This window comes from Phacochoerus africanus, chromosome 9, assembly GCF_016906955.1.
Source record: "Phacochoerus africanus isolate WHEZ1 chromosome 9, ROS_Pafr_v1, whole genome shotgun sequence".
Taxonomy (NCBI): domain Eukaryota; kingdom Metazoa; phylum Chordata; class Mammalia; order Artiodactyla; family Suidae; genus Phacochoerus; species Phacochoerus africanus.
The window spans coordinates 43,025,117-43,048,945 of NC_062552.1; the positions used below are offsets into that span (position 1 = coordinate 43,025,117).

Consider the following 23,829-nt stretch of genomic DNA (forward strand, 5'->3'; position numbering starts at 1 on the left):
GTAAAATTTAAATATTTATATTTTTAGACTTAGGCTTACTTTTGCTGTTTTATCTACAAATTTTTGGAGACAGTTTGTAAGATATATATAATGGAATAGAAATTAGAGATATAAACAGAAAACCAAGGAAAAAAAATGTGAATATTGAATAAAAACTTGTGATTGAGTTTCCATTTTGTCTATGAGTTCAATGACAGCAAAGTCAAAAACAGAAGTTTATTAATTATACAGACCTTGCTCTAAGAAAATAGAAGCAGTGCTTTCCCTAGCATGGAACTTTAAAGAAAATTATACACATGAATGTTTATATAAATACATGAGAAGGCTTAAAGTATAATGACCAGGACAGTGTATTTATAGCAAATGCTATTGAAAATTTCTGATAGCTGTTCTTTAAACTAGCTGTGAAAAAACATGTAAGAAGTTACGTTCTCTGACCTCTAAGTCACTTCCTCTACCGAGCAGACTGTAAATAGTTGGTAATCAATGCACACATGGGTAGCTGACCAAATAATTTTTGAATTGAAGCATAAACAAAAGGATAATTTACCAAATATCTCTTTGTTTGCTGTAGACAGTGATTCATGGGTTTTGAACTATGGTGCATACATGATATTAACCCCAATATAATATTTTACCCAAGGCTCTCCTTCTGGCCCCTGGTTATACAACATCATACCCCTGCATTCATAGAAGGAAAAAAACCCATCCTTCCATAACCTACAACCCTCCTTCCCACCCCTCACCCCTTCCCACACACACACACACACCAACCTTCCTTCCAAGCTCAGCCCTGTTTTGTGTGTTTCTAATTCTAGTCTCTGATACATAGCTTTGAGAATGCCATTCAACATTTATGTCCCCAAATGCATTTCAATGAGAATATAGACTTATCCTCTCCAGACTTTTTTTTTTTTTTTTTTAAGGGCTGCACCTGAGGCATATGGAAATTCCCAGGCTAGGGGTCAGATTGGAGCTGCAGCTGCCAGCTACACCACAGCCACAGCAAAGCGGGATCTGAGCCTGTGCCACAGCTCACGGCAACACCACAGCCTTAACTCACTGAGCGAGGCCAGGGATCAAACCCGCATCCTCATGGATACTAGTTGGGTTTGTTACTGGTGAGCCACAATGGGAACTCCCTCTTCAGACTTACTAAAGCATCACAGACTTTTATCCAGTTTTTATAAGAATCCTATCTCAAAGACCAATTCTGTGACCTATTTTCTATCAAGGTTACTTGGGAACAGCAAGAGGCATCCTGCAGGAATGGTACACGATTCCAAGGATGCCCCTTTGAAGGCCATTGTGTTACTTACCGAAATTGAGTGACTCGAACTGATTCGAAACCTGGGATTCCTTTGAAGGATTTCTTAAGCTTTACAAAGAGAGCAAAGGACAATATGTTGATCTTTGTCCCCACACAAGAAAGACATTTTTACAAAAAATGGACATAGACAATAGACCAGCCAATGGAAGCGCTGACCAAAGGAAAGAGCTATGGTGGGAAGTAGTGGCGTGTTACAGAAATACAATTAACAAACTATTATATAGAGACTGGATAAACAACAATGTTTTGCTCTATAGCACAGGGAGCTATATTCAATATCCTGTGATAAACAATAATGGAAAAGAATATGAAAAAAGAATACATATATATATATATATATATATATATATATATGAATCACTGCTATATCGCAGAAATTAACACAACACTGTAAATCAACTATAATTCAATACAAATTTTTAAAAAAGAAATACAACTAAAATAACAGCAGCAGATATACATGCATGCATGCACAAACATGTATAATTTGTTTTCGAGGTTGCTAATAAAGAGTGTAGAACCAGTTCCTTGGACTAGAAGGTGAATTAGGTGCCAGGTAAGATAACAAATTCACTCAAGGAGTTCCCATTGTGGCTCAGTGGTTAATGAACCTGACTAGCAACCATGAGGATGCGGGTTCAAAACCTGGCCTTGCTCAGTGGGTTAAGGATCTGGTGTTGCCATGAGCTGTGGTGTAGGTCACAGACTCGGCTCAGATCCTGCGTTGCTGTAGCTGTGGTGTAGGCTGGCAGCTGCAGGTCCAATTTGACCCCTAGCCCGAGAACTTCCATATGCCTTAGGTGCAGCCCTCAAAAGACAATAAATAAATTAATTAATTAATTCACCCCAAATCTAAGTTTTCCTTCCTCAAAATAAGCCATTGATTTCAACAGATACTTAAATGGACTCTGCCTGCAAAGTGTCTGCGCATGTCTTTGTTAGAAGCACATCTGAACCACCATCCTGGGCACAGGTAGTTTTATGTGGCTTCATTAAGTCCAAAATTTCCCTCAGTAACTCTTTGTAGCCTATAACAAAATAGGCTTCTTTAGGGAAAAAAAAAATCCAAAAAGTTGACAACTGAGCTTAGCTCGTGAAAACTTTGGACAAAGGAAAAACAAAGCAATCAAGAAAGTTTCATACCACATTGTGCTAACAAATGAACAAAACTGAACACCAAAGAAAGGGAAAGAAGTCAATTATTTAACACTCCTTGAAAGAAAATGTTCAGAGTACATCACTTGTGCAGAATGGTCAACTGTCGTGTAGTAACTCATTGAAAATGAATAACTAAGAATATGTGTTAAATACGTATGTTGAATTGGGAACTTATATTTAGCCAAAGATTTCTTATGCAATAAGTCAAAGATACTTACTTGAATTTCAATTCCAGTGGTATATTTGGCATATAGAGCCGAAGATGAATCCAAAAGGTCTTTTGCAAATCTTTCCTGAATTTTGAAAGTGCCCCAAATCTCTACAGAAAATAAAAAGAAATTTACAGAGATAAAGATAACTCACTTGATTATATTATAGAATAAAATTACAAAAGTCTAATTCAGCCCATCTCTTTTTTTTTTCCCCGTCTTTTTTTAGGGCCGCACCCGTGGCATGTGGAAGTTCCCAGGCTAGGGGTCTAATCGGAACTACAGCTGCAGCCACAGCAATGCCAGATCCGAGCCCCATCTGCGACCTACACCACAGCTCATGGCAACACCGGATCCTTAACCCACAGAGCGAGGCCAGGGATCGAACCTGTGTCCTCATGGATACTAGTCAGATTTGTTTCTGCTGCGCTATGGTGGGAACTCCTATTTCAGCCCATCTCTTTGATTGCAGAACTTTGATTTCCTTTTATGGTGAATGTTCACCTGAAGTAATACAGGAAGCATACATAAAACCACAGTTTCTATTGTGGATTTGGAATATCATGGGAATGTGCCGGCAATCAAGATGGCCTTATAAGCAGGTAAATGAGTGGCCCCTCGCATGTGATTATAAAAGGCAGTCACTAAGCAAGGAAATATCCCAATCTAGGCACTAAGGTTAAACATTGTCCCTATTAAAAAATATATTTTTAAGGTCGCTACCGGGAATTCCTGATGTGGCACAGCAGAAATGAATCCGACTGGTATCCACGAGGTCTTGGGTTTGATCCCTGGCCTCGATCAGTGGGTAGTGGATCCAGTGTTGCTATAGTCTAGGTTGCAGACATGGCTCGGATCCTATATTGCTGGGGCTGTGGTGCAGGCCAGCAGCCATGTCTCCAGTTCAACCCCTAGCCTGGGAACTTCCGTATGCCACTGGTGTGGCCCTAAAAAACAAACAAAAACAAAAGAAAATCATGGACTTGGAAAACAGACTTGTGGCTGCCTGATGGGAGGGATCGGGAGCTTGGGGTTATCAGACACAACTTAGAATAGATTTACAAGGAGATCCTGCTGAGTAGCATTGAGAACTATGTCTAGATACTCATGTTGCAACAGAACAAAGGGTGGGGGGGAAAATGTAATGTATACATATAAGGATAACCTGACCCCCTTGCTGTACAGTGGGAAAATAAAATAAAAAATAAAAAATAAAAACAACAACAACAACAACAAAACAAAAACAAAAAAAGGAAAGAAAAGAAAAATCACTAATTGTTGAGAGTTCCGGTCATGGCTCAGCAGTAAGGAACCCAACTAGTATCCATGAGGATTTGAGTTCGATCCCTGGCCTCATTCAGTGGATTAAGGATCTGGTGTTGCTGTGAGTTGTGTGGGTAGGTTGCAGTCATGTCTTGGATCCTGCGTTGCTGTGGCTGTGTCTTAGCGCATTTCTTTCGATATGATCACTAGGTAACCCTCCCTGTTTTCACAGCTCCAAACTTTTATTTTCTGGAAATTGAAGATGACCAAAGAGGTGAAAAGAAAGTGGGAAGAAAAACGTTATTTACAGGACGGGAGTTCCCGTTGTGGCTTCGCGGTTAAGAAACCCGACTAGTATCCATGAGGATGCGGGTTCAATCCCTCGCCTCACTCAATGGGTTAAGGATCTGGCGTTGCCCTGAGCTGTAGTGTAGATCGCAGATGTGGCTCAGATCCCGTGTTGCTGTGGCTGTGGTGTAGGCTGGCGGCTGAAGCTCCAATTCGACCCCTAGCCTGGGAACCTTCATCTGCCCTGGGTGTGGCCCTAAAAAGAAAAATGATGTTATGTATACAAGCTCTCTCCCTACTTGGAATTTCAGGGAATCTTCCTAAATTTCAAAAGAACCGTAGAATTATAGAGGTGAGCCGGTGTACCTCTTGGTTGAACTGAGCTCCAACATCAACCTGTATTTCTCAATCCTCTGCATTTATGAAGCTGTCACGTGTCCAGCCAAGCCTAGCAGGGATCACTGCCCTTTGCTCTCCCTGGAAACACCAGCTCTCCTCTGGGAGGCAAACAGAAACACCGGGACGCAGACGGAGAGGTCCCTCTGTCACCTATGCCTCCGCCTAGAACCTGCTCTTGGTATCCTTCCGCGCTTACTTGTTCTCTCGCAGAAATTGACACTGTGGGTGAGGTTGTTGAGTTGACAGTCACAGCTTTGGAGCGATCCTGCACCCTGAAGGTGGCAGTTCTGGGGGTCGAGGCACGAGGGAGGAAACCAGACGTAGCCGTCTTCACAGGCACAGCGCAGGACCCCGTTCTGGTTGGCACAGTCTGCGCAAAAAACAGAGCTTGGTCAATAAATTGGCTGTGGCTGAGTCCTCATCTTTGGCTCTGACATAGAACCTGATCCGAAGGCTGCAAGCATCTCTCTCGCCAAAAGCGAGAAGGATGAAACCAAGATGGAAGTAAGTGTGTTTGAGGTTAAAGAAATGTCCTGCTTAGGAGATATGGAGGTTGGAATCAGAAACCCAGCAAACATAAAAATAAGGAGTTCCCGGTGTGGCTCAGTGGGTTACAAACCCGACTAGCATTCATGAGGAAGCAGGTTCGATCCTTGGCCTTGCTCAGTGGGTTAAGGATCCAGCGTTGCTGTGAGCTGTGGTGTAGGTTGCAGATTTGGCTCGGATCCCAAATTGCTGTGGCGTAAGACTGGCAGCGGCAGCTCTGATTAGACCCTCAACTTGGGAACCTCCATATGCCACTGGGGCAGTCTTAAAAAAAAAAAAAAAATCGAATGGCTGGGGGCCAGCATCCAAACGAAAGATGTATGTCCGGTAGATAGAGAATGGAGATAGAAGCAGAAGAAAGGACATTAACCCCTGAGTTATTTAAAGGGTTCTAGAGAATATTTGTCCACTGTCTTATCAGAGGCTCCCATTCACCCAGCATCACCAGACATGGGCCCTGTTAGCAATATGGCAAAGGCAGAGAGATCTTTTTGTTTGTTTGTTTGTTTGCTTGTTTTTACAGACTCACCTGCAGCATATGGAAATTCCCTGGCTTGAGGTTGAATCAGAGTTGCCTCTGAGGCCTACACCACAGCCACAGCAACGTGGGATCTGAGCCTCATCTGCAAACTACACCAAAGCTCATGGCAATGCCAGATCATTAACCCATTGAATGAGGCCAGGGATCAAACCTGTATCCTCACTGAGACAAAGTTGGGTCCTTAAGTCATTGAACCACAACAGGAACCTCAAGAGAGACCCTTTTTTAGGAGTCACAATGAAAAATGTCATTAGCTAGTCCCGTATGCTCATTTCCTTCTATTTGACCTAAAACCCCCACTGAAAAATTTTTCTTTTTTCATAGGAAAAAAAAAAAAAATGGGGCAAAGTCACCAGATACTGATATGAAAATATGCACAATGGTGTATAGTAAAATGGTTCTCAAGCTTTATCATGCGTCAGAACCTTCTGGGGAGAAGGGGAAATCTCATCCCAAAATTTATGATTCAGTAAGTCTGGGATGGAGCCAGGGATATGCATTTCTTTTAAGCTTTTTTTTTTTTTTTTGGTCTTTTGTCTTTTGAGGGCTACACCTGTGGCATATGGAGGTTCCCAGGCTAGGTGTCAAGTTGGAGCTGTAGCTACTGGCCTACACCACAGCTCACAGCAATTCCAGATCCTTAGCCCACTGAGTGGGGCCAGGGATCGAACCTGCAACCTCATGGTTCCTAGTCGGCTTAATTTCTGCTTCGCCACGACGGGAACTCCTCTTTTAAGGTTCTTGATGCTGCAGCTACTATGGGCAGGGCGCCACACTCTGAGAACTTTTGCTTTAGATCAAACACTTAAAACTTCTCCTAACCCCACTGTTGTGGTCATTAGCGCTGTTGGCAAGTGCTTTTCGAAAGCGTTTCTTCTTCTGTTTTTGTTTGTTTGTTTTTTCATTTCTTTTTTGGCTACCCTGTGGCACATGGAGGTCCCAGGCCAGGGATCAGATCTGATCTTCAGTTGATACCTACCCTGAAGCTGCAGCAAAGCCGGATCTTTAACCCACTGTGCCGGGATGAGGATCGAACCTGCGTTCCAGTGCTCCAGAAATGCCTCTGTTGTACCACAGAGGGGCTCCAAAGCATTTATTCTTTCAAGCCACAGATATTGTGCGGATGAGGGAGTCCATAGCTTAACCTAACCTCCCCTGACTCAAACACCGCCTTCCCCATCTCCACTCCCGGTCCCCAGAGACTGACTGACACGTGGTGGCCTTTGCTCTGAGAATCCTCATTGACCCAGAGAACCACAAGGGTGAAGCCTCCAGAAGCTTCAGGAAGTTCTTCACGTCTCTTTTCTCCTTGGAATTGCGGTAGGCCACCTGAAGCAGCAGCTCATATTCCTGGTTTGGGCCTAGAGAGAGAGAGAGGGAATCAAGGACCTCACTTCGCAGGCTCTGAGGGAGATAATGCACAGCCTGGACCACAGTCCCGGGGTCCAGGCTGCTGCTCTGCTCGATATTTAAGTCCACCTATAAATGAGCCTACGGAGCAAAGCATTCAGACCCTCCACGTGTGCCTGAGATGCGTCTCTCCTCTCTCTTCTGCCAAGCCAGCTGCTCCGAGCTCTCTGACCCAGCCTGGCCATCCCTCTCCTGACATTCTGCCTTTATTATACTGTTGAGTCCTCACAAATATTTCGCCAGTTGGAATTACTATTATTATCCTTTTATAGACTTAAGGTGTTTAGGTCAAAGATCTTTTATTTTATTTATTTATTTTTTATTTTATTTATTTGTTTGTCTTTTCTAGGGCTGTACCCATGGCATATGGCGGTTCCCAGGCTAGAGGTCTAATCGGAGCTGTAGCCGCCAGCCTATGCCACAGCCACAGCAACACCAGATCCGAGCTGCGTCTGCGACCTACACCATAGCTCACGGCAATGCCACAGCCTTAACCCAGTGAGCAAGACCAGGGATCGAACCCGCAACCTCAGAGTTCCTAGTCGGATTTGTTAACTGCTGAGCCCTGACAGGAACTCTAGGTCAAAGATCTTAACAACCCATCGGAAGCACCTCTGGGGTGTGAACCTTGCTCTCTGGACCACACTCTGGGGGGGAGTCCTACCTGGAAGCTTTCCCTTATTCACAGTGAGTTCTTGTTTTGTTTTGATGCCATCACCTGTCTGTTGAAAAGGAAAAAAAAAGAAGAATTATAGTGAGGTTTGTCATGTTTGTCGTGTGTTTCATAAGGCCTTATTGGATTTCCCATTACGCTGAAATCATGGATCTAAAATCCAAGCCAGGGATAATGGGGAGGGGGAAAGAGAGAGCATCACGGAGGCATCTTTTGAACACAAACCTGAAGGAGGTGGGGAAGTGAGAATCCCTGAGAAGAAACTTTCCAGGCAGAGGAGCCCATGCAAAGACCCTGCCTGGGATAAGAACAGGTCTGGCACCTGAAGGCCCGTGAAGCTAAGTGGAGGAGGAGGAGGACAGGAAGTGACGTCAGAGAGTATCCAGGGAGGCAGGTCCTGTAGATGCATCCATGCTGTGAATCAGGGCTTAGCGTCTACTTGAGTGGATGGAGCCTGCTGGGGAGTTCTGAACAGAGGGAAGGCATACTCCCCTCCACTTTTCAGACGGCTCAGTCCTTCAGCTGTATTGGGAATAAATGGGCATAAGAAGCAATAAGAGCATTTCAGAAGTGATTGAAATAAGATTGTCGTGAGATAATGAAGGTTGGATCAGGATGGGAACCATGGAGCTGGTGACAAGGGCCTGGGTTCTGGTTTTATTTTATTTTATTTTATTTTATTTTATTTTATTTTATTTTATTTTATTTTATTCTTTTGGCTGCACCTGGGAGAACATGGACCTTCCTGGGCCAGGGATCAAACCTGAGTCAAAGTTACCATCTCAGCCACTGCTGCAGCCATACCAGATCCTTAATCCAGGGAACTATTTTAAAGAAAAAGCCAGAAAGGTGTTCCCTGGTGGGTCAATGGATTAAGGATCTGGCATTGTCACTGCTATGGCTTAGTTCCTTCTGCAGCACAAGTTTGATCCCTGGCCCAGGAACTTCCGCATACCATGGGTGAGGCCCCCAAACAAGCCAGAAAAAAAAAAAAGAGCCAGTGACTTAGACATGGATTATAAGAAGAGTCAGGCATAATAAGTGTTTTGCCTAAGCAGCTGGAGAGGTGGTGATACCATTTGCTGACATGTGAAAGGAGGAGCATATTTGGTGAGAAAAAAAAAAAATGAGAGTTTAAATTTGCACATATTGGAGTTCCCGTCATGGTACAGCAGAGATAAATCTGACTAGGAACCATGAGGTTACGGGTTCGATCCCTGGCCTCGCTCAGTGGGTTAAGGATCTGGCATTGCCGTGAGCTATGGTGTAGGTCACAGATGCGGCTCGGATCTGGCATTGCTGTGGCCCTGGCGTAAGCCGGCAGCAACAGCTCCAATTAGACCCTTAGCCTGGGAATCTCCGTATGCCATGGGTTTGGCCCTAAAAAGACAAAAGACAAAGAAATAAATAAAAATAAATTCGCACATATTAAGTTGAGGGACCTCTGGGGCACCCAACTGGAGAAATCAGTAGATAGTAGATACGTGAGTGTGAACTACAGGGGACAGGTCTGAGATAGAGACACAAATCTGGGACTCCTGGGCAGGCAGAAAACATTAAAACCATGACCCCAGAAGAAAGCAAGTATGACACTGAGAAAGCAAGTATAGTGTCAAGAAAAAGGGCCCTTCTTACACTGTTGGTGGGAATATAAATTGGTGCAGCCACTATGGAAAAGAGCATGGAGTTTCCTCCAAAAAACTAAAAATAGAGTTGCCATATGATCCAATAACCCCACTCCTGGGCATCTTTCTGGAGAACACTGTAATTTGAAAATATACATGCACCCCAATGTTCATAGCAGCACTATTTACATAACAGCTAAGACATGGAAGAAACCTAAATGTCTGTTGACAGATGAGTGGAAAAAGAAGATGTGGTATATGTATCCAATGGAATATTACTCAGCCATAAAAAGAATGAAATAACACCATTGGCAGTAACATGGAGGGACCTAGAGATTATTTTATTAAGTAAGTCAGACAGAGAAAGACACATATCCTATGATAACACACCTAAGGAATCTAAAAAAAAAAAAATGAGACAAATGAATTTACAAAACAGAAATGAACTCACAGACATAGAAAACAAACTTATGGTTACCAGAGGGGTGGGGTGGAGGAGATAAATTAGGAGTTTGGGATTAACATATACAACTAATATATATAAAACAGATAAACAACAAAGACCTACTGTATAGCACAGGGAAGTATATGCAATGTCTGGTAATAACCTATAGCAGAAAAAATCTGAAAAAGAACACACATATACATATATACGTATGTATAACTGAATCACTTAGCTGTACACCTGAAAGGAACATAAACTGTAAATTAACTATACCCCAATTTTTAAAAAATGGTTATTGAAAAAAAATGAGTATGGGTAGGGAAGAGGTCAAGGATGGCTAGAGTTGATCTCTACGCCTTTTCTCCATCAGAGAAGACCTAGGAGAGGATGTGCTGAGTGAGAAGAGATCGGAGTTTCCATTATGGTTCAGGGAAAACCCCACATAGTGTCTGTGAGAGTGCAGGTTCGATCCCTGGCCTCACTCAGTGGGTTAAGTATCCAGCGTTGCCACCAGCATCGCTGGTGCTGATGGGGCTCGTATCTAGTATTACTGTGACTGTGGTGTAGGCCAGCAACTGCAGCTTTGATTCGACCCCTAGCCTGGGAACTTCTGTATGCTGCAGGTGTGATAGTGAAAAGAAAAAAAGTAGAGAGAGAGAGATCTCCAAGATGACTTAGTCTATGATTCTGGGTTTGCAGTCAGGCTATCTAAGCCCCAAGGGATGAAATGACTCATCCAAGGTCACACAGCTAATAGCGGTAATGTTAAGACAAGAGCCCAGCGTTTCTGAATCCGGGTCTATGAAATTATGTCATTTCAGTTGCCCAGAGATTGATGGAGGCTAAAGGTGCCTGAGGACAGCAGGGAGGTGGTAGAGAGGAAAATAGGACATGAGCCAACTCACCCCCAGGAAGCTGTCCGAGCCCTCAGTGACCGTGAAAAACGAGATGAGGAAGAGCACGGGGACTCTCATCTTCCGATGGCCCCTCCTGGTCCTGGATGGAACATAAGCAGCTGGATTCATAGTCTAAGACTGGACAGGCATGTCCCATGCGAGGCTGAGGCACAAAAACAGGTCAAGCCAAAATTTAAAAATTCCCACAATGGAGTTCTCCTTATGGCGAGGCAGAAATGAATCCGAAAAGGAACCATGAGGTTGCAGCTTTGATCCCCGTCCTCACTCAGTGGGTTAAGGATCTGGCATTGCCGTGAGCTGTGGTGTAGGTCGCAGACGTGGCTCAGATCCCGAGTTGCTGTGGCTGTGGTGCAGGCCAGCAGCTGCTGCTCTGATTCAACCCCTAGCCTGGGAACCTCCACATGCTGCGGGTGTGGCCCTAAAAAGCAAAAATAAAATAAAATAAAATTCCCATAAGGGTAAAACTTTACTGGTCTCATCAGAAACTCTGAAAGTGTGGTTATTTTTCCACCTGTGACACCATCACTTGCACTCCCGTTGAAGAAGTAGTGAATTTCCATCTCCATGAACTTACTACAAAATATCTCCAAAATTCTCTTCTTGACTCAACAGAGACTATTGAGTCATGATTTAAATTTGTATTTAACCTTCAGCCCTTTATATCATTGAGGTTTTCTTTTCTCGTCCGTAAAGATAAGCATTCAAATAACCAAGGACCCTAGAACCATTAATATAAAGACAGAATCCCAGTGTTTCAGTATAAAAACAATAATGAAAGAATCCAGCAAATTTCCTTCTTCATAGTTAAGGAAATTAGCCACAAATTGTCCTCAAGGTCATGGTTATCTCAGGATAATTGTGACAAAACTTAGCACATAGTCATGGTCATAAAATTTCCTTTCCCTTTCCATCTCCATAGGAAAAGACGAAAAGCTATGATTCCCAAACTTGATACCCATCCCCTGGAATAAGTGCCCGGGCAGCAGCGCAGAAACCCAGGGTTGGCTCTCAGGCCCTTACCTGGCTCCCTGGATGCACGTGAACTTCACAAGCACCCGGCCATCCCAACAGCGCTGCCGCAGCTCTGCTCTCTGATCCATAAGAAAAGAGAAAAGATATTAGAGACACAGTCACGACTCCCACAGAGGTGGCCTCTGAGTCAGTGGGGACACTTTCTAGGGCTTTCTGGAGAAGCAGGAAAAATAAGCCACGAGACAGGTCCCCTTTGTATGTGCCTTGTCCCCTGAGGGACTGCTCCTCTCCCTGCTCACCGCCCCCCCACCCCTTCCTGACTGTCAAGACTCTAATCTGCTTTGGGCAGCAGCCTGGGCTCCAGATCATTCGCCTCGATCTAGTTTCTCCAAGATTATCTGCTCTGAGATCTGTTCCTTCTGGCCTGTGCTTTCTGCTTTCTGAAAGTTATTTGTTTCTGGAGTGGTGCTTTTCAAAAGTTTTTGATGCCATAGAAAGAAAAGAATTTTATAGCCCAAGTTTTATATAGAGATACACACATAATAAAGCATGTGTGTGTGTGTGTATATATATATATATATATATATGTGTGTGTGTGGTGTATCTATGTATACATAGAACATACACATGTACACATAAAACATATATATATGTAGATACACATATAATGAAAATTTTATTTATGTAAAATAACTGAACAGTTTCGTGAAACAGAACTTAATTCTTTCCCTCTGCTGTTGGATGTTTTCTACTTGTTTTTCCTTCCTTCCTTTCTCCCTCCCTTCCTTTCTCCCTTTTTTCTTCCTCCCTCCCTCCTTCCTCATAAGCGGCCGCAACCTGCTGGATGGATCTCCCAGGACCCTCCTAGAGGGAGCCACGTCACTGATGGAGCTTGTGCCCCTCCAAGCCTCTTTCCCACTTTTTCTCCCCTTCCAGGGAATTTGTAATGTGAATCCCTGGGTACCACGAGGGCCGTGCTCTGTGGTGCGGGTGCTCCTAGAGCCTAACTGTCTGGGTTTGCATGGACATGGATGGGACCTGCCCTCCCCCTTGTGCCAGGTCCTGGTTCCAAAAGGGAGGCCTGGTCCTCACCTGGCTCTTTCTCTGCATCTCTCTCTCTTTCCAAAAAACCTTTGTTCCATGCAGCCTGAGGCTGCAACCCAATGCCAGCAGGCCAGGGCCAGAGCCCCAGGCATTGAGAGGAAACTGGATCATCCTCTCCTTATCTCTTCCTCCCAATCTCCAGGGTGGATTCTGGGCTGTCTCCTTGGACTTGCTAGAAATAGTAACTCATTATCATGGTTTCAGACCAGTGCTTTCCAGTCACTGGTCCATAGTCCATCTTCTATGACAAAGAAGGAGAAGGGGTGGGGAAGGAGGAAAGGAAATATTTCGGGGCTCATTTGAGAATACAGACAACCCCATCCCAGCCCAAACCTATTAAATCTCAGGCAGCCCAGGCCCAGCCATGTGCATGATTAAAACATCCCAAGCGGAGTTCCCGTCAAGGCTCAGAGGAAACGAATCTGACTAGCATCCCTAAGGATGCAGGTTCAATCCATGGCCTCGCTCACTGGGTTAAGGATCCAGCATTGCTGTGGCTGTGGTGTAGGCCGGCAGGTATAGCTCCAATTTGACCCCTAGCCTGGGAACCTCCATATGCTGTGGGTGCAGCCAAAAAAAAAAGAAAAAAAAAAAGAGAGACACACACGTACATACACTAAATAAATAAATAAATAAATAAACATCCCAAGTGGGCTGATATCCAGGCAGTGTTTAGAACTGTTATTCTAAACTGGTACCGGGAGAGGAAAAAAGAGTTCGCATTAGGGCTAATACTGTGATTTGTGATTCTCCTTTGGGGTTTGGGACCCAACCTCAAACGTATCGATTTTTTTTCTTTGCTTGCTTGATGCCTTCAGCTCCCTCAGGGGTTAAAAGACTGACTTCCAGATAAATAACGAAAAATTGTTTAGTGTTAGTATGGGCCACACACTATTCGGGACACTATTCATTCCCCAGAATTGGTGTTGTTTTTTTCCGAAACTTGGATTTAAGTGGACATCCTGGATGTGACTAGTCAAAGGCAGGAAAATGATATTTTGAGGTGCCCAGGTCAAAACAGGCTCTGTGGTTGGACGGCCCAGGATTCAGGTCCTGGTTTTGACATTTACCAACTGGAGGTCCTTTGACATTTTCTTAGGCTTCCTATGTCCCAGTTGGCTCACCTAGAAGATGGGGGAAGTGGTATCTAATTTCAGAGAATTGAATGAGTAATTGCATATAGAGTCCCCAGAGTCATGCTTGGCAGGGGGCAAGCCTCAACTATTGATAGCTACTAATATTAGCCATAAATCTTACCCCCAGTTCTTATAGTTACTGTTGGATTGTGTCAGAATTTGACCTCAATTCTGAGTCAAATTAACTTATCAAACAAAAGAGTTTCTGTTGTGGCTTACTGGGTTACGAACCTGACTAGCATTCATGAGGATGCTGGTTGGATCCCTGCTCTTAGTGGGTTGAGGATCTGGCATTCCCACGAGTTGTGATAGGTCCCAGATGCAGTTTGGATCTCGTGTTGCTGTGGCTGTGGTGTAGGCCGGCAGCTGCAGCTCCAATTTGCCCCCTAGCCTGGGAACTTCCATATGCCCCAGGTGTGGCCCTAGGAAAAAAAAAAAAAGTAAAGAAAAGAAAAGAAAAAAAAGTGCTCCCATGTTCCCAGGTTGATAAGCAGCCCAGCTTTGAGATAGTGAAAACAATTTTTACAGTAACTGAGTTATCTGACTCAAAGCAGAGTCTCAGCATGGGGATGCCAAGAAATACTGTGTGTGTGTGTATGTGTGTGTTTCGGGGAAGGTGTGATCTTTTTTTTGGAGGGGGGAGCTGTGATCTTAAACCCTACTTAAACTTGCCTTCGCTGGAAGCAAACCCCACAGTATTTTCAGCACTTCCTTCCAAGATGGGGGGGAGGGGTCCTGATTATTTAAACAATCTCAGAATCCATGTGTCCTTGCCACAGAACAGGAGCTGTTGTCATCACAGTAAGCGTGTGTGTGTGTGTGTTTGCATCACACCTGGCTCTGTGCCTCTGAGGGCCAGGAGTGCCTGATCTAAGGCTGTGTGGGCCCTGGTATCCGTGGGAAGGCTTGGCCACGGTGGAAGCCCCCTCGCTTCCTTGAATTCATTCAAGTGAATTCATTTCTGATAATCCCTGTCCTTCAGTTTCAGAGAACAATCATTAGAATTTGCTACTACGCCTCTGGAGACAGCCGCCTATTGTCTCCCCAACCTTCCAGTTATGTATTTAGGATCCAAATATCATTTATGTATGTCAGCAGCTGTCTTCTTATCAACAGTGGTGCTTAATTGGAACTGCCCTCACCTACATGCTCCAGAATTTACGGCAACGGTGTAATTTTAGGCAGAGTTGAACTTCTGGGAGACTTTCCTGGCATCAGTATTTAAGGGATTATGTTTCTTGCCCTATAAATAAAATTCCCGGTAGGGCTGTCATCCTCGCCTCTGCCTTGGACTCACATGTGCACATATGCATAACACACACACACACACACACACACACATACACAGAAAGAGAGTTTCTCCAGCTAGGATCTGAAAGAAAGCATGATTCAAAGAGAACTGGTTAACAGGCAGAGGATCTGTAAAATCCTATTTTTTTTTTCTTTTTTGTCTTTTTAGGCCCACCCCTGTGGCACATGAAGGTTCCCAGGCTGGGGGTTGAAGCAGAGCTACAGCTGCCGGCCTTCGCCACAGCCACAGCAACGAGGGATCCAAGCCGTGTCTGCAACCTAGACCACAGCTCCTGGCAATGCCGGATCCTTAACCTACTGAGCCAGGCCAGGGATCGAACCTGTGTCCTCATGGATACTAATTGGATTTGTTCGTTTCTGCTGAGCCACGACAGGAAATCCTAAAATCCTGGTTTTATGTTAATTCTAATTTTATAAGTTTTTGGTCACATTTTCTTTGGGATCTGCCTTCGTATGGGGATCCTTGGGCCTTGTCCTTTAAGAAGAGTTTCTCTGTGTTCGTTTCAGGAGGTAGATGTGGTAGAGAAGACAGGTAGAAAGATAGATGGGGAAACAGAAAAGATAATGAGTTTCATATCCAGAAAAATGCTTAGTGGTTTGGTAAATTTTATAAGCTACATAAGCTACTTCTGGAAGGACCGTAATTTAAAGTTATTTAAAATTTCAGAGGTTCCCGTTGTGGTTCAGCAGGTTAAGGGCCCAACATAGTCTCTGTAAGGATGTGGGTTTGATCCCTGGCCTCCCTCAGTAAGTTAAAGATGGGCGTTGCTGCGGCACAAGTCACCGAGGCGGTTCAGATTCGAAGTTGGTATGGCTGTGGCATAGGTCCCAACAGCAGCTCTGATTTGACCCCTAGCCCGGGAACTTCCCTATGCCCCAGGTGTGGCCATAAAAAGAAAAACAAAGGTATTTAAAATTTCAGCGGGCGTCTTTTTTTTTAGCCACGCCCTTGGCGTGCAGAAGTTCCTGGGCCAGGGATCGGACCCAAGCCACAGCAGTGACAACGCCAAATCCTTAACCCACTAGGCTACCAGGAACTCCAAAATTTCAATGACTGTCTTTATAAACATGTGTCCACAGTCAAGTTTTAAACACGTATTTTATACTTTCGCATGTTTGAATATGCTAATGTTGGATAAACTTAATGGAAAAAGACCAAGATGAATTAGACCCTAACCTCGGCTTTGTCCCTTATCTGCTAGAATTTGTGAAAGTTAAAAACAAAAACAAAAAAAACCCCAAAAACCAGAGTTCCCATCGTGGTGCAGCGGAAACGAATCTGACTAGAATCTGTGAGGTTTTGGGTTTGATCCCTGGCCTTGCTTAATGGGTTAAGGATCCGGCATTGCCATGAGCTGTGGTGTAGGTCGCAGACACAGCTCGGATCTGACACTGCTGTGGCTTAGGTGTATGCTGGTGGCTACAGCTCTGATTAGATCCCTAGCCCAGGAACTCCATCTGCTGTGAATTCGGCCCTAAAAAGCATAACAAACAAACAAAACAAAACAAAAACAAACAAACAAAAAAACTTGTTGGACTATTACCTCTTCTTTAATGTAAGCTGTACAATAAGGCACACTCAGATCCATTCACATTCAAATTCCATTATCATATGCTTATTTTCCAGTTTCTATTTATATATTATTTATTTAGTTGTTCTTTTCATTAATGTCTGCCAGCCATTAAATCTGATCCTGGAAGGATGAAATTTTTTTTTTGTTTTAGGGCTGCACCCATGGCATATGGAGGTTCCCAGGCCAGGGTCCAATCAGAGCTACAGCTACCAGCCTACACCAGAGCCACAGCAACACAGGATCTGAGCCACGTCTGCAACCTACACCACAGCTCACGGCCACACCAGATCCTTAACCCACTGAGCAAGGCCAGGGATCGAACATGTGTCCTCATGGATGCTAATCAGATTCGTTAACCACTGAGCCATGATGGGAACTCCAGGATAACATTTTTTACTGGACTCTATTCCCATTTCCTCCTTGTACTGATTAGTATCATTCCTGAATGATTTTGAGATGAGAACTAAGAATGAAGTCCTCAGGTTGAGAAGAGTGGTATGTTTTTAAAGAACTCTAGAGTTAGGAGGCTGGAAGAGACAGAAGGAAAGACCCAGCTCAGTCATCCCTTTCCTGGACATTTTACCAGCCCTGCTCAACTCTAATTCGTTCAATCACTATGTGAGAGCCTCATATATCCCAGGCACCGTTCCAGGCACAGGCTGGTCACAACACAGGCAGGCAAGGTGTTTAGCACTGTAGCTCCACCCACCTGGAAAAGATCCAAATGCTGTGATCAGAAGTACTACTTTTTTTTGAAAAAAAAATTATTTTTTATTGGAGTGTAGTTGCTTTATGATGTTGTATTAGTTTTAGGTGTACGGCAAAGTGAACTACTTATACATAATATATATCCATTCTTTTTCGGATTCTTTTCCCATGTAGGTTATCACAGAATATGGAGGAGATTCCCCCGCATTATAAGTAAGTCCTTGTTGGTTATCTGTTTTAAGTATGGTAGTGTATATATGTTAATCCCAAACTTCCTAATTTATCCCTCTCCCTCACTGCCCTTTGGTAACCATAAGTTTGTTTTCAAAGTCTGTGAGTCTGTTTTTGTTTCGTAAATAAATGCATTTCTATCATTTTTTTAGATTCCGCATATAAGTGATATCATAAGATATTTATCTTTCTCTGTCTGACTTACTTCACTTAGTATGACCATCTCTAGGAAGATGTGGTATATATATACACAATGGAATACTACTCAGTCATAAAAAAGAGTGAAATAATGCCATTTGCAGCAACATGGATGGACCTAGACCCACTTTTGAAAACAACTGCTGGGTTGATGGGGTCTCTCTGTGACACGGTCCCTATTTAAACTCTCTGATGTTTCCTTCGATTGCTCTCCCTTCAGAGTCCAGATTGTAAACCTCTTTTGTCATCCAAAAATTGAGACGCATTTTTATGAAGCCCTGTGTGCTTTGCTTCGAAGTGGAACTTCAACTCAAGAGCCTTTCTCCTATTGCTGGTGCAGTCAGCCTAGCACAGCTGTCTGCTCCCTCCTCCCAAAGATTCTGGTTATTTATTTATTTAGTCTTTTTGTCCTTTTAGGGCTGCACCTGTGGCATATGGAGATTCCCAGGCTAGGGGTCTAATTGGAGCTACAGCTGCTGGACTATGCCACAGCCACAGAAACATGGGATCCGAGCCGCGTCTGAAACTTTTCAGCCTTTGCTAATTTTTTAATTGAGCAAATGTACAGATCTAGATGTTCAGCGTTGCTTATAAAATTTTTTTTTTTTTTTGCACAAGGGACTGTATAGACATGCCTGGTTATATTCTTACAGCAAATAAAAAGATGCCACAGCTCACGGATCCTTAACCCACTGAGCAAGGTCAGGGATTGAACCCTCGACCTCATGGTTCCTAGTCGGATTCGTTTCTGCTGCACCATGACGGGAACTCTGATTCTGGTTTTTTACATTCAACTATCTCTGCTTTGTATCTTAGAAGAGATACAAGATGCTTTGTCGGTCTTGGCTTGGCACCCAATACATCTTGAGGTGTCCCGGTAGAGTTCATTTCCCACAGACAAGTCCAGCTCAATTCTGTTGTAAATAGCCTGACAGCCAGCCTCACGGTTTGGCTCTTTTCCACCCCCTGTAACTGGAGATGTTCTCCTGTCACTCACGGCTCTGTAGAGCAGAAGTTATGACCAAGCTCTTACAGGATGATAAGTGTCATTCCGGAGAAGGTGCCAAGCCCTTTGTGACGACCAAGACTTCAGCTTAGCAATGGGGTCGCAGCCTTCCTGGAATCCACAGGGCATCATTGCCCATCTTCCCCAGGTGACGTTGCTTACTTCCAATCACTATAACCCAGAGAATTTGAGCTTCCTCTTGGCCCGCTTGCAAAAGTACCTGAAGAGCACTCAAGGGAGGGGAGGGTTAACACAAGAAGGAAGAAGAATTCTAATCCACAAAATGCTTTTCTATGTAGTGACTCGATTAAGTGGGAAGGATTTTGGTTTCACACTTGTGTAAAATGAGAAAGGTAAACCCAAATCCTCAATGAAAAGAAGTTTTCAACTCTTTCTATAAATTTCTCTCCCCAAAGAACCCAATATTTCTCTTGGGCGATGGGCCCAGTTTATTTTGTTTGCTCGGACCATGATTTTAATAAAATCATGACTGTTAATTTGATCCCCAGGGGAGTTCCTGACAATTAAGTTCTCTTTGTCCAGGAAAAAGAATGTAGGTTTCTGAACGATCCTCCTAAACATGTGAGTGTAACCAGTGTCGAAGGAAGCTCAGCTCTTCAAGGGTGAAAACACAACCCATCAAGCCTACTGGAGAGAACATACGGAAGAGGCTTCGTGGGGTCTTCACACGTGCAAAATTAAGGATGTCAGGAGTTCCCCGTCGTGGCACAGTGCAAACAAATTCGACTAGGAAGCATGAGGTTGCGTATTCCATCCCTGCCCTTGCTCAGTGGGTTAAGGATCCAGCGTTGCCGTGAGCTGTGGTATAGGTTGCAGCCTCGGCTCGGATCCTGAGTTGCTGTGGCTGTGGTGTAGGCCAGCAGCTACAGCTCCGATTGGACCCCTGGCCTGGGAAACTCCAGATGCCACTGGTGCCGCCCTAAAGAGACAAAAAAAAAAAAAAAGTCACAAGCTATTCTTGCAGGATCTATTTTTAAATAAGAGTAAAACAAGGAATTGCCTTCATGGCTCAGTGGTTAACAAACCCGACTAGCATCCATGAGGACGTGGGTTCAATCCCTGGCCTCGCTCAGTGAGTTAAGGATCTGGCATTGCCGTAAGCTGTGGTGTAGGTCGCAGGTGCTGCTCAGATCCTGTGTTGCTGTGGCTGTGGTGTAGACCGGCAGCTGTAGCTCTGATTCAACCCTTAGCCTGGGAACCTCCATATACTGTGGGTGTGGCTCTAAAAACACAGAAGACAAACAAACAAATAAATAAATGAGTAAAACAATATCTGACTTTAACTCAATGCTAACACTTACAAACCTTGTTTTGAACCTACCAAAAAACAGTTTGGTTATTCTTTAAGTTTCCCTAAGCATATAAAGAGTATTTTCATCACAATTTCCTTGAGCAAAAGTAGGTTTTTCAATCATCGTTCCCAAATGATTTTTCTAGAAATAAAATTGATTGCCTGACATTTCACCTGTCCTGCAAATATCATGTCAATCCATTTTCAAAAAACTTCCAGGCTTCACATTCTCTGCAGATGAAAAACAAACATGTTGTGTTGTTTGTTATTTGGACTCCTACAATCTGCCTCAAATGTTCCTTTTATTAACTTTTTTCTTGTGTGTGTGTGTGTGTGTGTGTGTGTGTGTGTGTGTGTTTCCCCCACTCTGCAACCTATGCAGTTCTCAGGCCAGGGATCAGATTTGAGCCACAGTTGTGACCTACACCACAGCTGCGGCAAGGCAAGGTCAGACCAGATCATCTAACCCATTGTGCCAAGAGCCAGGGATTGAACCTGCATCCTGGCCTTGCAGAGACGCCACTGATCCTTTTTTTTTTTTTCTTTTTAGGGCTGCACCACATGGAAGTTCCCAGGCTAGGGATCGAATCAGAGCTGTAGCTGCTGGCCTATGCCACAGCCACAGCAATGCCAGATCCAAGCTGCATCTGCAACCTACATCATGGCTCATGGCCATGCTGGATCCTTAACCCACTGAGCAAGGCCAGGGATAGAATCCATGTCCTCATGGACACCAGTCAGGATCATTACCTGCTGGACCACAATAGGAACCCCCTATTTTATTTTATTTTTATTAGAGTATAGTTGATTTACAATGTTTGTCCATTTCTTCTGTATAGCATAGTGACCCAGTCATATACACATATACGCTCTTGTGCATTCTTAATTCCAGGTTATTACATTTTGAGTTTTGATAGACATAGCCAGATGGCCGCCCTAATTTGTACCCATTTACAGTCTCTGGTTAGACGTAGAAATGCTTATTTCATCACATTGGCCCCAATATCTTTTTTTTTTTTTTGTCTTTTGTCTTTTTAGGGCTGCGCCCATGGCCCATGGAGGTTCCCAGGCTAGGGGCCAAATTGGAGCTACAGCTGCCAGCCTACACCACAGCTACAGCAATGTGGGATCCAAGCCATGCCTTCGACCTACACCCCAGCTCACAGAAACACTGGATCCTTAACCCACTGAGCGAGGCCAGGGATCCAACCCGAAGCCTCATGGTTACTAGTCGGTTGTTAACCACTGAGTCATGAGGGGAACTCCCTAGTATCTTTTTAATGCTTTCCCACCTGTTAAGGAAATTTTGATCTAATTGTTTTAATTTTTGTGCCTTTGAGTATTAATAAGATTAAGCATTTTTTCAGATGTTTATTGGCCATTTATGTATTTTTTTTCCTGGCTTGACGATTTAAGTCACTATCCTAAGTGTTTCTACTGGAGTGTTCATCTTTTTCGTGAGAACTGCTCCTAGGAGCCCATCATAAAGCATAGATATCAGCTCTTTGTCACACGTGTTATAAATAACAAAGCAATAATTTGTTTTGTTAACTTTTTATGTTGTCCCATTTGGCACAAAGGTTTAAATGTTCATGGAATCACATCTGTCAATATTTTCCATTGTGGGTTTTAAATTTGCGGTCATGCTAAGAATTTTTTTTCTATAACAAGATTGAAAAAATATCCTCCTATATTTTCTCCTAACACTTCTTTTTTAGTTTTTAATTTTTAAATTTTTTAAGATACTTCTTTAAGTGAATTAGTTCATTGGTTTGTTACATACTTTTTTTTTTCTTTTTTGGCCACCCCAAGGCATAGGAGTTTCTGGGCCAGGGATCAGATCTGACCCACACCACTGCTGCAACAATGGCTGGATCTTTTAACCCCCTGTGCCTGGCTGGGGATTGAACCTGTGTCCTGGTGCTGCAGAGATGCTGCTGATCCTATTGCGCCACAGCAGAAACTCCTGTTATAGTACATTTATTTTATTTTATTTTTATCTTTTTTTTTGTCTTTTGTAGGACTGCACCTGTGGCACATGGAGGTTCCCAGATTAGGCGCCCAATCAGAGCTGTAGCTGCCGGCCTACACCACAGCCATAGCAACCCGGGATCCAAGCCACGTCTGCGACCTACACCACTGCTCACGGCAATGCTGGATCCTTAACCCACTGAGCGAGGCCAGGGACCGAACCTGCAATGTCATGGTTCCTAGTCAGATTTGTTAACCACTAAGCCACAACGGGAACTCCTGTTATATACATTTAAATCTTCAATCTTTCTGGAGTTATTTTAGGCTTTGATATAAAATAGGAGTTTAATTTCATTTTCCTTCAGAGGAATAACCAGTTATCCCAACCATGTTTCTTGACTAAACCACTCTTTGTCAAGACCATCTTGATAATTCTTATCAATTTTAAGGTGCACATTGTCACATAATAAAATTCTATCCTAAATATTTTTAAACTCTACTACTATTCTATTTATAACCTATTTTTTTGTTTGTTTATTTGCTTTTTAGGGCTGCACCTGTGGCATATGGAGTTTCCCAGGCTAGGGGTTGAATCAGAGCTATAGCTGCCGTCCTACACCACAGCCACAGCAGTGCCAGATCCGAGCCACATCTTCAACCTACACCACAGCTCACGGCAATGCTGGATCCTTAACCCACTGAGTGAGGCCAGGGATCAAACCCGCAACCTCATGGTTCCTAGTTGGATTTGTTTCCACTGCGCCATTACAGGAACTCTAAACCCAATTTTTAAAAATTCTACTGCTATTAGTATCTAAATATTTCTTTACTTCTATTTTTTCATTTGCTAGTTACTTGCTTAATTGGGATCTTGGTCAACAACATTGAAGTGTTTGATCCCTGGCTTCTTTCAGTGGGTCAGGAATCCGGCATTGCTGTAAGTCGAACACATGGACTCAGATCCCCTGTTGCTGTGCTGTGTGCTGTAGGGTGCAGCTGCAGCTCTGATCAGACCCCTAGCCTGGGAACTTCCACATGCAGCCACATGCGGCTCTGAAAAGCAAAAAATAACTAACTAAATAAATAAATAAATTAGCCTGATTCTCTTAACAGATTAAGCATAGGAATGTCTTCAAGCGAAATTAGGTTAAAGTACAAACACAAGTGTGAAAGGTTTTCATGGAAAGTATAATCTGATTCATACAAAGTCTCTTTACCCAAAACTTTGCAGGTGTGAATCTGTTCCGTTGTGACAAGCTGTCCTAACACCATACAAGTTTATAGTAAACGCCTGCTTATCCCCAAATAATACACAAACACTTAATGATCAGATTTTTTTAAATGTTATCTTATGAGAAAAGCAAATGATAAGGAAATTATCGTCAAGCCTTTATTTAAAGTCTTATTTGAAAAGACTACCTTTAAAACAAAACAAAACAAAAGACTCTAGAATTTCCATGGTATTCGGGCCTCTTAAAAACTGACACTTGCATTGAGGTCCC

General features: G+C 43.5%; 1 protein-coding gene across 8 annotated transcripts in view; it reads right to left on the reverse strand.

The window, feature by feature from the left end:
- ADGRF1 (adhesion G protein-coupled receptor F1) overlaps positions 1-23,829 on the reverse strand; it is a 48,224-nt gene that overhangs the window by 21,595 nt on the left and 2,800 nt on the right. For 5 of the 8 annotated variants that reach the window (XM_047797051.1, XM_047797055.1, XM_047797058.1 and 2 more), the window contains exons 2-8: positions 11,825-11,895; positions 10,793-10,946; positions 7,809-7,866; positions 6,946-7,095; positions 4,844-5,017; positions 2,707-2,807; positions 1,320-1,378 (exon numbers count right to left, since the gene is read on the reverse strand). In XM_047797051.1, the coding sequence (XP_047653007.1) occupies positions 1,320-1,378; positions 2,707-2,807; positions 4,844-5,017; positions 6,946-7,095; positions 7,809-7,866; positions 10,793-10,912 (662 nt within the window). In that variant the 5' untranslated portion in view covers positions 10,913-10,946; positions 11,825-11,895. Of the gene's footprint in view, positions 1-1,319; positions 1,379-2,706; positions 2,808-4,843; positions 5,018-6,713; positions 7,096-7,808; positions 7,867-10,792; positions 10,947-11,824; positions 11,896-23,829 lie in introns of those variants that run through there. The other 3 variants (XM_047797052.1, XM_047797053.1, XM_047797056.1) reach the window with 3 other exon arrangements.